The 15,169-nt window shown below is 45.0% G+C and overlaps 2 protein-coding genes across 2 annotated transcripts in view; one reads left to right on the forward strand and one right to left on the reverse strand.

Moving 5' to 3' along the window:
• Positions 1–15,169, forward strand: part of LOC146968286 (uncharacterized) — a 189,514-nt gene that overhangs the window by 57,799 nt on the left and 116,546 nt on the right. The window contains 2 exon segments of the mRNA XM_085760485.1: positions 2,510–3,447; positions 10,155–10,162. Of these exon segments, the coding sequence (XP_085616611.1) occupies positions 2,510–3,447; positions 10,155–10,162 (946 nt within the window).
• On the reverse strand, positions 11,508–14,058 carry LOC146968289 (uncharacterized). The gene is made up of 2 exons (XM_085760308.1): positions 13,939–14,058; positions 11,508–13,562 (listed from the first exon to the last, which is right to left on the reverse strand). The coding sequence occupies exons 1-2, from the start codon at positions 14,056–14,058 to the stop codon at positions 11,508–11,510; spliced, it is 2,175 nt and encodes a 724-aa protein (XP_085616434.1).

Below are 15,169 nucleotides of genomic sequence, written 5' to 3' on the forward strand. Positions count from 1 at the left end.
GGTGTGGTCATCTTTGCTTTCTGGGATTATCACTGCAAACTGACATAGGCTACATGTTTTGTAATGAATTACTATGTTTAAAATATGACTGAGTTAACTTGGAGGAGGAAATATAGAAAACCAGGGGCCTTATTTGGAGGGAAACCGGTGGATACTTGTTTGGGACACCTTGAACTTTCAAAACACGCTGGTTGCCCACTCTTCCTCAACATTTCTACAGGGTCACATGATTCTGAAGTTACAGCCCAGTCTGTTCTTCTCCGACACCTTAGCAACGGTATCTAAGGGGAGGAGACTGAGGTGTTACAGTTTTTCTCAGTCGCTTTGGTGCTATTCTCAGATCAGAATGAAAGTTCTCATAACTATTAGTTCAACCTCCACAACATGTAGTCATTTGTCCACATCATAGTAGCAGTTTCTCCTTCCTCTGAACAAATTGCAAATGCTTTTGGACATGTATCAGTTGCTCTCATACAATTCTCTGCTGTTTTACAACATTATCGTTTGTTTATGTCATGTCAGTCAAAATGAACTATACTTTTGAACGCTGAATGGTCTTTCCCTATAAAACTAATAGTCCTCATTTCATTGCTTGAGTCATTAGATACAAAATTCTTGAACTAGTTTTCAAAATCTGTCAAACTAGTTTTAAATTTTGGGAGAAGCACTGTGAATTCAATTATTCAAACATTTACAGTAAGGAACAACAGGTATGTATGGTATTGGACAGTAATTCAGCACTAAACAATCTGCACTGCTGTCATTGTGTCAGGCATTACTGTAAGATACAGTGGGACAAGAACTTTTTTACATTTACATTTAGACTTACAGCTTCACTAGAGAACAGATTTACTGTGTTGTAATGTATTACAGCAACCACAGTAAAGATTTCCCATCTTTACAGTATGGTACTGTACTACAGCATTTTACAAGTAGGAAGCACTTTTACAGTATTGTACACTACAGTAATAATGGTTGATGCAGTACATGAACTGTACATTACTGTAATTTTACTCTGCATCACATAGGATTACAAGACAACCTCACAGAGGTGGAAGAGACTGAGCCCATTACAAACAATGGCATAAGGTTGAAAGAGATACAATGTAAGGATGACATTACTGTATCTTTGGGAATATTGAATCTGTTTCAATCGCTACAATTGACAGAGTGATGTAGATGAAAATGTGACAGGAACGTCTGGATGTGCAGGAATGATTTACAGTACTCTATAGGTTCAGTTACTATATGTTTGTTGTAGATGACTGTAGTGTATTTTTCCTTTGAACAATGCTGTGAACAAATCAGAATTGCAAAGAGCATATGCAGTAGAAATGTGAAACATACATATTCAGTATCTCCACTAAATACAGTAATGTGTAACTTTACTGTAGTTTTCACATGGCTACAAGTAGTGTATAGTGCTGTCTTGAGCATTTTCAGGTAGTATCATCACTTTTTGCATTGGAAAACACTTAGAGAATAAAGTGTCCTAATGAAAACATGACAAAGCCATTTGACTATCTTGTTCATAAACGATGGTGTCAGGACTTCTCATTTTGACGACACTGACAGTTTCATTGACATGAGTACTTGCTTTTGAGGGATGGACAATCCATTTTGAGCAAGTGACGCGCTTTTGCAGGTCATCCACTAGGTTTTGCAGTTTGTGATAATTGTTCTGAGAAATGCACTAACTGTTGTGCAAATGTTAAGAGTGATGTGAGAAAAGCACCAAAGCGACTGAGAAAAACTGTAACAAAGAAGTAGCAGGTAGGAGGGGCTGGAGGAAAAGAGGATAAAACCCAGTAGAGCCGTGCCTGACCGCACTGATCTAGTGGAAAAGCAACAAGATGAGGTCCCGTCTGACCAGGACCAGGATGAAGGAGGAGAACCAGGACCAGGACTACAACATGATGAAGGAGGAGAACCAGGATCCAGAGCAGGACGCGGTCCACCAGGACAACAAGTCCTCCAGTCTGTCCGATTCCGGTCCACAGGTCTGTGTTTCTGTTTTCAGTGTGAGCGAGTCAAGAGAAGAAGCTAACAGCTGCTAACTCTATATATTGTAGCTCACTAAAAAGTCTACAACCTAACCTGCCAACTTTATTTCCTGTTACGTCACTTTATTAAGTTTTAATTTTTTCATGCGAGAAAGTAACTGTTTAACGTCTTGAGTCAAGTTAACGGAGTGTTTTATTGTCAGTAACAGTAGAGAGTTTTAACGGGGGAAACGGTAACTTTCTAAGCCGTTATTTTAGAAACGCCCTAATTCCCATCACTGGTTACTATATCAACTCAAACACTGACATGTTTGCTTAGTTTCAAAGTATAATTTGTACTGGAAATTATTCTGCTTGTAAGATTTGTATTAATGAAGAATTTAAAAAGGAAAACAAAACAGCAGCATCAACAAGCTGTGTGATGACGATGATGACGGTACTTAATGTCCATCCATCCATTAATTGACTGATTGATTCTCTCTCTCTTCCTGTCTGTTGCCATAGAGACAGGATCACACCAAGGAGAAACCACACAGCTGTAACGGGTGTGGGAACACGTTCAGGACCTCAGTTCATCTGAACGCTCACCGCCGGCGACGCCAATGTGGACAGACGGCGTACAGGTGTGAGCAGTGTGGCAGATCGTACGCTGACTTGTCCGGACTGAAAATTCATCAGCGGATCCACACCGGAGAGAAACCGTACAGCTGTGAGCAATGTGGGAAGGCATTCGCTCAACCCGGACAGTTAACAGTCCACCAGCGCATCCACACCGGAGAGAGGCCGTACAGCTGTGAGCAGTGTGGGAAGGCGTTCGCTGACTCCAGTCGGTTAACGGTCCACCAGCGCGTCCACACCGGAGAGAAACCGTACAGCTGCGAGCAGTGTGGGAAGGCATTCACTACCTCCAGTCGGTTAGCGGTCCACCAGCGCGTCCACACCGGAGAGAAACCGTACAGCTGTGAGCAGTGTGGGAAGGCGTTCGCTACCTCTGGAAAGTTAAGAGTCCACCAGCGCGTCCACACCGGAGAGAAACCGTACAGCTGTGAGCAGTGTGGGAAGGCGTTCGCTACCTCTGGAAAGTTAAGAGTCCACCAGCGCGTCCACACCAGAGAGAAACCGTACAGCTGTGAGCAGTGTGGGAAGGCGTTCGCTACCTCTGGAGAGTTAGCGGTCCACCAGCGCATCCACACCGGAGAGAGGCCGTACAGCTGCGAGCAGTGTGGGAAGGCGTTCGCTAACTTCAGTGGGTTAACGGTCCACCGGCGCGTCCACACTGGAGAAAGGCCGTACAACTGTGAGCAGTGTGGGAAGGCGTTCGCTGACTCCAGTGGGTTAGCGAGACACCGGCACGTCCACACCGCAGCGAAACCGTATGTGTGTGAGCAGTGTGGGAAGGCGTTCAGCAGGTCCGGCAACCTGAAGAGACACCAGCAGCTCCACAGCAGCTAGAGGACGGGACGGTCCGGTTCTACACCTGAGCAACTAACGATTATTTTTGATTAATCTGTTGATTGTTTAAACGTTGAACGTTTAAATGTTGAAAAATATCAGTGTTTCCCAAACCACCAGATGACGTCCTCAAATATCTTGTTTTGTCCACAAACTAAAGAGAGACTTAGTTTAATGTCATAAAGGAACAATGAAACCAGAAATATTCACATTTAAGAAGCTGGAATCAGAGAATTTGGACTTTTTTCCTTCATAAACTCTTAAAACTGATTATTGATTAAAAGCTTAGAATGAGTTGTTTACAAATGCATATGAAGAACTTGGCCCAAACGTTTGGTCTAGTAGGGGCCCTGGCTTTCACACCTTACAGGAACTGACATTCCCCTAGTTCTGTTGTTTTCCCATTTGGGCTGTCCTGCAGGAGTTGAGCCCCTGGTGGGTTCCCATGGGAAAACAATGATGGGGATGTTGCATGTAAGACAGGGTGACTCAAACATAAAGAGGGTGAAACTTATATTACAACTCACAAATGGTTAATACACAAGAAGGCCTGATATCTTGGTGGAAAAGGGAGGCAAGGAAAGGCAATTTTATTTGTATAGCCCGTTTTTACAAACAGTTTGTCTCAAAGGGCTTCACATGGCATCATAACAACATCCTCTGTCCTTAGACCCTCACATCCACTGAGGAAAGAACTCTTTTAACAGGGTTGTAGGGTGTGGGGACATCTTAAATGGTTGAAACACAACAGCATTGAAATTGCCATTACAATTCTCCCTTTTGATTATTCATTAATCATACACATAAACAGTCACAACTTAATCATCATTACAGTTATTAGAAAAAGGAGAAAAGGTTATCTAAAACATGGTTCTCCAGTGTAAAGGTTTTAAAATGGATTTCAGATAAGAGATCAGACTGACAAAACAAGTGATTACCAAAACAAGGAGTACAAATTCAAAATGTTAGAGACTTGACTTTCTGTTAACCATTTCTGTTCCTTTAATCATGGATGGAGTTGAAGTATGGCAAAGGTAACAGAATAATAGGAATCCTTCTGCACACATGACAGTTAGTGGGATTTTGGCTGTTGAGGGCTATGGCTCATGAGTTGAGGTTGTTTGTCTCGGAGTCCAATAAAACTTGGGTATATTCCTTGGGCGTTATTGGTGTCTGTGCTGTTCCTCTGATCTCTTGGTGGTCGTATAGCCTATGTCCTAAAGGAAGTCTGTCATCTTCTTATCGGCCGTTGGTTCTGCACTGCTCCTCAGCTCCGTTGGTAGGTGAAATTGTCCAGGATGAGTACATCATCTTCTTCTGGGCCATCAGGCCTGCTCTGCCCCTCAGCTCTTCTGCCAGTTGCAGGTGCGATGGAGAGGGTCCTGTGTGTCTGGATGGTCTTTGCTGAGTTCACAGAGTTCCTTTTTGCATTGCTCTGAAGACTGGCTCCTCTATTCCCTCAGAAACCTTTCTGCAGTGATTGCCATGCACTGACACTGACTTGACCTTCTATCAACCTTCCAAATGAATTTGTGGTGTCCGAGTTTTAATCGTTTGTAATATTGTCACATGTCATAATGAATAAACATGTAATATTCAGTTCCAGTGATGACAGTGAAGTTTCTGATGTGGCCAGAACGTAGTTGTTTGCAACACGATTATGTACTGTACACTCTTCAACTTTATTGCAGTCATTGCTTGTGAAAGCAGGGACATGCCTTCTGCAGTAGAGTTCGTAAGATCTTCAATTGTCTATGTGGCTTTGTACTTTGGAACAAGGGCTTCAACAACTCTTGTCCAGATGTTCTTTAGAAAGAAGTGGAGAAGTGAAAAGGGAGCGGAAAGGGGCAAGGACAGTTGTTGTTGTTTCCTCCAGCGAGTAAATGTCTTTTAGGCAGAAACATGGAACAGAGCCTGACCATGGTTGGGATTGGGCAGCTTCTCATCTGTGCCGGGTTTGGGCAGACGGAATGTTCATGGATGGAGTTGAAGTATGGCAAAGGTCATAGAATAATAGGAATCCTTCTGCACACATGACAGTTAGTGGGATTTTGGCTGTTGAGGGCTATGGCTCATGAGTTGAGGTTGTTTGTCTCCTGAGGTGCAATAAAACTTGTGTAATCCACTTGGGTGTATTCCTTGGCCGTTATTGGTGCCTGTGCTGTTCCTCTGGTTCCTTGATGGTCGTATATGTCCAAAAGGAAGTGTAGCGGACCCTTGGTTCCCAAAGAAGGAAGCGGAGAGTTTCATACAGGTGCTTATGTTTATTGCCCTCAGTGTAGCACCGTGAAAACTATGTAGAGGAATATACAAAAAAAAAAAAAAAACACAAAGAAGAAAAAGTTAAACATATTAAACACTTCACTTAGAATTCCCCAACACAGATTCAAAATGCACCAAAGTTATTACCATCCAAATAAAAATAAAAAAACCTACATTTTAATAGACCATTACAATATTACTAAAACCTGATTAAGGGATTAAAATATAATGTGAGCAGCATCACTCAAAACAAAAAATAAAACAAGACATCAAGAATAAAGTAATAGCCCAAAATTGAGGTACACATACCTTGTTCCACTCAACCAAGGGAGCTAATGCAGGATGGAAGGTGCCGTCTCTAATGTCTGTCTCCTAATAACAATAAACAATACCAAATCATGAGGAGACCGCACCAACACAAAGATTGTAAATAATTACAGTACTCCAAAGAAACTCACTCAAAAAGCCACGAACTTGGTCCAAACAAAAGAAAAGGTCAGCAGCACAAACGCCGCGCCAGCCAGAGGAGAACAAAGGAAGGGATGATGGAGATGCGCACAAGTGAGCGCATAGACACACACAGGTGGAGCTTACAGGTGACAATGGTCTCCTCCCTTTTATACCCTGCTCCCTCAACAAGAAAACCGACCACTAGATGGCAGTAATTCACTGGCATTTACAGGAAGTCTGTCATCTTCTGTTGAGTTGAGTTGAGATTACTTTATTTATCCCATAGAGCAATTCTGTTTCTACAGCTGACCACCACAACACAATCACATACACAAGCATACATACAATTGAGGAAGAAAGTGCAAGACAGTGCAAAATTGAGATCAGGTAAGATAAAGTACAAAAATATAATAAATACATAAGTAGGGCAATATACATAAAAACACATTGTCAACAACAGTACTAAAAACTACAGCTTCAAGCCATCTGAGCATTCAACAAACTAATGGCAGAAGGCACAAAAGAAATGTATTTATTTCCAACGGCCAATTTCCCATTGGCCGTTGGTTCTGCGTTGCTCCTCAGCTCTTCTGCCAGTTGCAGGTGCGATGGAGAGGGTCCTGTGTGTCTGGATGGTCTTTGCTGAGTTCACAAAGTTCCTTTTTGTGTTGCTCTGGTTGAAGACTGGCTCCTCCGTTCGCTCAGCAACCTTTCTGCAGTGATCGGCATGCACTGATGTTGCTCCTACAGCAATTTTTATAGCTGGAAATCATGGAGTGGTGTGGAAGCTGGTGGTGGCAGGGCTGATTTCACCCGCTGCATCTTTTCACCTACTGAAGCTAAAGGCAAACCATATTGATTGTCTGGATGGACCAGCAACACAAAGGATCTCTGATCATCTTAGCATGAAAAACAAATATGTGCACACTGAGAGTCTTCACAGGGAACAACTGCCAACTTCCAAGGGGGGAGTTGTGAGTTCTACAAGTGAATACCACTTCTGCGTTAAAAAAACTGCAGTTCCTCGGCAGCCGCGAGGGGCTGGGACCAGAAGTGAAAATTTTCTCCACCCCCACGTTAAAATAGCTGACTTTACAGTCGGTCCGTGTGTGTGTGTGTGAGTAAGTTAGGTTTATATATCACTTTTCATGGATAAAAATCACAAAGTGCTTCAAAATAAAAAATAAAATACAACAGTAAAAACATAAAAATATCATGAATAAAACAATTTAACACATTAACTGTTGTCTGTAAACAAATAAACAATGTTAATTTGTGGAATGCATCCAAGGCAAGGCAAGGCAATTTTATTTGTATAGCCCGTTTTTACAAACAGTTTGTCTCAAAGGGCCTTACATGGCATCGTAACAACATCCTCTGTCCTTAGACCCTCACATCGACTGAGGAAAAACTCCATGGAAAACCCTGAAAAAAGAATGAAAGTTCCACCGCACTCAATGGGGTACATTCAATAAATTTATTTGTTAAAACCGCAGCAACGCGTTTCGCCCTGTGGGCTTCATCAGGCTTGTGGGTCAGGCACTGACACTCCATGGAAAACCCTTTTAACAGGGAAAAATCGGAGAAACCTCAGGGTGAGCAACAGTTTATGTCACAGAATGTGCGAAATATGGAAATGTTAGCAGGTCCAGTGGGGCATCACAATAGATGTAGTCATACAGTAATGTGTAAATTCCTGACAGGAGATATATTGTTAATTCGTTTTTGGGGGAAAAAAGCCTCCATATCGATATCGGTTATTACCGGAATCGGAAATTCTCATTCTGGACAATCGGATATCGGCAAATTTCCAATATTGGACATCCCTAGTTTTTGGTCTCCAAGATGGCGCAGTTCAAATGCCCGTCGTAGGATCACAAAACAGACTCCCCCAAATCAATGGGTGACGTCATGGTGATACGACCATGCTTTCTACAGTTTATGGGTATTTCTAACTCGTTGACCTGATGAACACATGCATCACGCATCATTTTCGCTCAGTTTCTCCATAACTAGAGTCAGTGTTGAAGCACAATTTGTAGCGATGTGTATGTCTTTGATCTGTGTGTATGTGTGTGAATATGGTGCATTACCTTCCTCAGACCTCACAGGTTGGTTAAGCTCGTCAGCAGGAATCCATTCCCCTCCGACCATCCTCAGTCTGAGCTGTTTGTTGGGGTTGATGATGTTCTTAGGAACGTTTCTTCCCCAGTTCCTGTGTCGGCCACGTCCTCTCCCTCTATGTCCATGACTTGGAAAAAGGGAAGAGTATTTAGTAGTAACCCCAACTTTGAGTAGTTTTTTAGGGGGTTTCCCACGGGAGTTGAATTTCAACGTGTTAATACATGGATGAAAAGTGGAAAAATGCAATGCTGACTACATTCCCGACTGTGATGAGACGCCTGAACACAACAGAGAGAGTGAAGCTGGAGGAGCTGAGCTGGTGGAAGAGAGAGAGGAGGAGCAGGTGAGCTCACCTGGACACACCTGCTCTCCCGTCGTAGGGTTTTGACAGGAGTTAGGAAGAGAGAGCACATCTCTCCAACTTTAGCTTCTCTCCACTGGCTTCCTGTAGGATTTAGAATAGACTTCAAAATCCTTCTGCTGACTTATAAGGCTCTTAATGATAAAGCTCCAACCTATCTGAAAGAACTAATCATTCCTTACTGTCCTACCAGAGCACTCCGCTCCCAGAACGCAGGTCTGTTAGTGACTCCCAGTATCTCTAAAAACAGACTGGGAGGTAGAGCCTTCAGTTACCGGGCTCCTTTACTATGGAACCAGCTCTCTCCATGGGTCAAAGAGGCAGACACTCCAACTACATTTAAGTCTAGACTGAAGACCTTCCTTTATGACAGGGCTTTTAGTTAGGGCTGGTTCAGGTAGCTCTGAACCATTTTATAGCTACGCTGCTATAGGCTTAGACTGCTGGGGACACATCTGGTTACACAGAGCCCTCTCCTTCCTCCTCCCCTCCTCTCCCCAACCCTCCCCTCCTCTCCTCTCCTCTCCTCTTCTCTTCTCTTCTCTTCTCCTCTCCTCTCCTCAGTATATTTTTGAACTGTCATTGTCTGTTGTACTTTATAGTTTGGCCTTGGTGTCTCGCACTCTCTCTGTGTTTCTGCAGATCCACCAGAGCTCCATCTCCCTGCACCACCACCGATTTTTCCCTGTTAAAAGGGTTTTCCATGGAGTTTTTCCTCAGTCGATGTGAGGATCTAAGGACAGAGGATGTTGTTATGATGCCATGTAAAGCCCTTTGAGTCAAACTGTTTGTAAAAACGGGCTATACAAATAAAATTGCCTTGCCTTGCCGCCACCATCCAACTCAAACTAACCACCCTTCATTTCAGGCAGCTGGGCAGCTGCTGGGTGTTCAGCAAACAAAATGAAAAGGTACTGCACCCTTGTGGTCAAAGTAAAGTTCTTCAGCTCCGGTGGGTGCACCACCACCTGTGTATTTGTAAACAACTCATTCTAAGCTTTTAATCAATAATCAATTTTAAGAGTTTATAAAGAAAAAAAGTCCAGATTCTGTGATTCCAGCTTCTTCAATGTGAATATTTCTGGTTTCTTTGTTCCTTTATGACAATAAACTGAGTCTCTCTTTGGTTTGTGGACAAAACAAGACATTTGAGGACGTCATCTGGTGGTTTGGGAAACACTGATATTTTTCAACATTTTATTGACCAAACAACTAATTGATTAATCGTTTAAATAATCAACAGATTAATTGATGATGAAAATAACTATTCTGAGAGGACAAACAACGACTTTCCAGTTAACTATTTATTAAAATGGATCATCAAAAGGGTCAGATACAAAAAAACTCTCCTGTTCAGGAAATTGCAGTCTGCAAGCAGTTAGCTGCAATCACCATCCCAAGAGAGCCAGAATTCTCTGTCATCTGCCCAAGACAAAGACGTTACATTGATTTTTAATACTTCACACTATGTGTGTGTAATTCATTCTTATTGGTCAAAATAGGTGGGGAGGTGCTGTGGTTTAGACTTTAGCCCTCCCTTCGTTGGTGCACTCAGGCTGTCACAGGTTGGTCCCATCTTCCCAGCACACGAACCTCTGGACCTGAAAGACAACAGAAACCTCCCTACACTGTTGTATCTTATCTGCCCTAGGTCAGAGAGTGCAGAGCCGTAATTCAGCACAATGTCTCATTCAGTAGGCCTCTCATCCTCTCCCCCCTTCGGCCTTGAAGATGTTTACCTCTCTCAGTGGCTGTGTGTCCTCAACTTGCCTCTGAGTGAACAAACATGTTACTGGTATTTACTGCATTATGAACTAAGCGCAACACAAATCTATAGGGTTTGCTTACAAGTTTCAGTTGTCTTTAAACTCAATGGGTTAGTCAAAAATATAAGACACATGAGAGGTTAGTTAAAACATGAGACTAATCTTTACTACTACTTAAAGTGAAAGCATAAACATGTACTCTCTCCATGTGTTAACCCTTCGTACCACGGGGTTAATGCTTCTCTTCCTCACATTCAGTACAAGGACACAACAGGTCAAATACAGTTCCAAACATCAAACATAAGACAAGTGTTTCACTCCACTTAGACTTAGGATTACTGCCAAAGCAGTGCAATTTTACCTTCTTCACTTCAGCATCTGATGCGGGTCAGTTTGGTCAATAAATGCTGAACTGCAACTTATGAATTCTAAGAGGTTTCATTACTATCAACAAAAATCAAAACAATACAACACATGAGTGTTGAGGACTGGCTGTTCAACACTGCAACACTAATCTCATTCAGACAAGTATAAGTCAAAATATGTCCTTATACTGATGTTGATATTTTACCCTGCACTTCCTAAATGTTTACATCTTGTTTTAATAACATGGCAGCCAATGCAGTGGACAGTTGAGACGTAGAAGGAGAACAAATTAACTGGTTTCAACGCTAGTGTCATCACAGAACACTCAATGATGCTGCGGTACAGAAGAAGCAGAAGGGGTGGTTTGATGGACAATGACCTGAGTTTACGGATGATGTGGGTTCTCTGCTGGCAGTGTGATCCCGAGGTATCTGAAACTGTCCACAATCTCCACCGGTTGGTTGTCAATGTATATGGGTTCATGATGAGGAGTGGTTTTTCTACGGTTGTCAAAAATGAGTTCTTTGGTTTTGGTGCCATTGAAGAGGAGATGATTGTCCTTGCACCACTGGGAAAAATGGGCAACAGAGTGATTGATGACACTGCCATATTGGCTCTTCTCTCGGACCAGGACTCAGTCACAGCGTACAGAGTATTTGAAGTATTCGGTTATGGGGTATGGGTTGAGACAGTCGTTTGTGTAAAGTGTGTACAAGAACGGACTCAGCTGTACGGTTTCTCTCCGGTGTGGCTGCGCTGGTGGACCGTTAATTGTCCGGATTGAGTGAAAGCCTTCCCACACTGCTTGCAGCTGTATGGCCTCTCTCTGGTGTGGATGCGCCGGTGGGCCGTTAATTGTCCGGATTGAGTGAAAGCCTTCCCACACTGCTTGCAGCTGTATGGCCTCTCTCTGGTGTGGATGCGCCGGTGGGCCGTTAACCCATTGGAGTAAGTGAACGCCTTCCCACACTGCTCACAGCTGTACGGTTTCTCTCCGGTGTGGATGCGCCGGTGGGCCGCTAACCCATTGGAGTAAGTGAACGCCTTCCCACACTGCTCACAGCTGTACGGTTTCTCTCCGGTGTGGATGCGCCGGTGGACTGTTAACCCATAGGAGTTAGTGAACGCCTTCCCACACTGCTCACAGCTGTACGGCCTCTCTCCGGTGTGGATGCGCCGGTGGATTGCTAAAATACTGGAACTGCTGAACGCCTTCCCACACTGCTCACAGCTGTGCGGTTTCTCTCCGGTGTGGATGCGCCGGTGGGCCGCTAACCCACTGGAGCGAGTGAACGCCTTCCCACACTGCTCACAGCTGTACGGTTTCTCTCCAGTGTGGATGCGCCGGTGGACCGTTAACTCTCCGGAGCAAGAGAACGCCTTCCCACACTGCTCACAGCTGTACGGCCTCTCTCCGGTGTGGACTCGTCGGTGTCTCGCTAACACCTCGGAGGTAGCGAACCCCTTCCCACACTGCTCACAGCTGTACGGTTTCTCTCCGGTGTGGATTCGTCTGTGTTTCGCTAACACATCGGAGGTAGCGAACGCCTTCCCACACTGCTCACAGCTGTACGGTTTCTCTCCGGTGTGGAAGCGCTGGTGGACTTTTAACTCTCCAGGGGTACCGAACCCCTTCCCACACTGCTCACAGCTGTACGGCTTCTCTCCGGTGTGGATGCGCCGGTGGGCCGTTAACCGACTGGAGATAGCGAACGCCTTCCCACACTGCTCACAGCTGTACGGCCTCTCTCCGGTGTGGACGCGCTGGTGGATCGCTAACTCTCCAGAGGTAGCGAACGCCTTCCCACACTGCTCACAGCTGTACGGCCTCTCTCCGGTGTGGACGCGCTGGTGGAGCGCTAACTTACTGGAGGTAGTGAACGCCTTCTCACATTGCTCACAGCTGTACGGTTTCTCTCTGGTGTGGACGCGCTGGTGGACTCTTAACTTTCCAGAGGTAGCGAACGCCTTCCCACACTGCTCACAGCTGTACGGTTTCTCTCCGGTGTGGACGCGCTGGTGGACCGCTAACCGACTGGAGGTAGTGAATGCCTTCCCACACTGCTCGCAGCTGTACGGCCTCTCTCCGGTGTGGACGCGCTGGTGGACCGTTAACCTACTGGAGTCAGCGAACGCCTTCCCACACTGCTCGCAGCTGTACGGCCTCTCTCCGGTGTGGATGCGCTGGTGGACTGTTAACTGTCCGGGTTGAGCGAATGCCTTCCCACACTGCTCGCAGCTGTACGGTTTCTCTCCAGTGTGGACGCGCCGGTGGACCGTTAACCCACTGGAGTCAGCGAACGCCTTCCCACACTGCTCACAGCTGTACGGTTTCTCTCCGGTGTGGAAGCGCTGGTGGACTTTTAAATCTCCAGGGGTACCGAACCCCTTCCCACACTGCTCACAGCTGTACGGCTTCTCTCCGGTGTGGATGCGCCGGTGGGCCGTTAACCGACTGGAGATAGCGAACGCCTTCCCACACAGCTCACAGCTGTACGGCCTCTCTCCGGTGTGGACGCGCTGGTGGAGCGCTAACTTACTGGAGGTAGTGAACGCCTTCTCACATTGCTCACAGCTGTACGGTTTCTCTCCGGTGTGAATGCGCTGATGAATTTTCAGTCCGGACAAGTCAGCGTATGATCTGCCACACTGCTCACACCTGTACGCCGCCTGTCCACATTGGCGCCGCCGGCGGTGAGCGTTCAGATGAACTGAGGTCCTGAACGTGTTCCCACACCCATTACAGCTGTGTGGTTTCTCCTTGGTGTGATCCTGTTTCTATGGCAACAGACAGGAAGAAAGAGAGAATCAATCAATCAATCATTAGGAGTAAAAAAGGTGACAAGATACCGACCTCTGCTCCCCCGGGAAATTTTAAAAAACAACAACTTTAAGTTTAGTAAAAAGACCAGGTAGAGGCTAGACAGGCCAGATAGAGAGAGAGTCCAGATAAGTAGAGAGAGAGTCAATCGACCAGCAACAGCGGGGAACATAGGACCTTTCTTCAGAAAAAGGGTCCTATGTTCCCCAGTATGTATTGCGACCGGGGAACATAAGACTCTTTTTGGTAAAAACGGGGAACATAGGACCCATTTTCAAAAAGAGGGTCTATAGAGGAACATAGGACCCGGGGAGCATAGATACGCTCCCCTACAGGGAGACTGCTCTCGCTGGGTGACCGGGCACATGGTGCTGTGTCTGGGGAAGAGGAGCAGGAAGACCGGGGCCAGTCGCTCCGCGGTGCAGAGAAACCCCGGTCAGGCGCTGAATTCATGGGTTCATGTGTCTGTGGCTGAGCAGCTCAGAGCGGTTACAACTACTTGTAGTTTCTAAGTGGAAGGGGGTGGGGACGAGGCGGGTCGAGGAGGAGCAGGGAAGACGAGGGGATCGGATCCTCCATCCAATCCCCTCATCAAAAAAAAAACTACTATGCCTAGATTTCTCAAATCTGGATTAGATTATTTTGCAGAGGCTAAACATTCATTACACCGTTTTCTCATCATATAGACCACATTAGACCTGGCCCAGGTCAAAAACCACGGTACCTAGACTTCTCAAATCGTGCCTAGATTATAATGAATGTTTAGCCTCTTTAGGATAATCTAATCCAGATTTGAGAAGTAGTGGTTCAGCAGGTGCTGAATTCCTGGGTTCATGTGTCTGTGGCTAAGCAGCTCAGAGCGGTTACAACTACTTGTAGTTTCTAAGCGGAAGGGGGTAGGGACGAGGCGGGTCGAGGAGGGGATTGGATGGAGGGTACGAGCCAATGGGAGCCAGGCGGGATGCGTGGCGCCCATTGGTCAATTTCTATGCAGGTCCAGATCAAAAACCACTGTACTCAGACTTCTCAAATCTGGACTAGATTAATCTACAGGCCCTGAAGATTCATTCAGGCAGTGTTTCTGATCTGTGAAACCTTTATTCTATTTGTGAAAATGCAATAGAGGCACATTTCACTGTTTTCTCGGCATTTAGACCAAATTAGACCAGGTCCAGATCAAAAACCACTATGCCTAGATTTCTCAAATCTGGATTAGATTATTTTGCAGAGGCTAAATATTCATTACACCATTTTCTCATCATATAGACCACATTAGACCTGGCCCAGGTCAAAAACCACGGTACCTAGACTTCTCAAATCTGGCCTAGATTATAATGAATGTTTAGCCTCTTTAGGATAATCTAATCCAGATTTGAGAAGTAGTGGTTTTTGATCTGGACCTGGTCTAATTTGGTCTATATGCTGAGAAAACAGTGAAATGTGCCTTTATTGCATTTTCACAAATAGAATAAAGGTTTCACAGATCAGAAACACTGTCTGAATGAACCTTCAGGGCCTGTAGATTAATCTAGTCCAGATTTGTACAGTGGTTTTTGATCTGGAC

Source organism: Trachurus japonicus, chromosome 18, assembly GCF_045865225.1.
Source record: "Trachurus japonicus isolate A0001 chromosome 18, Traja_1.0".
Classification (NCBI taxonomy): domain Eukaryota; kingdom Metazoa; phylum Chordata; class Actinopteri; order Carangiformes; family Carangidae; genus Trachurus; species Trachurus japonicus.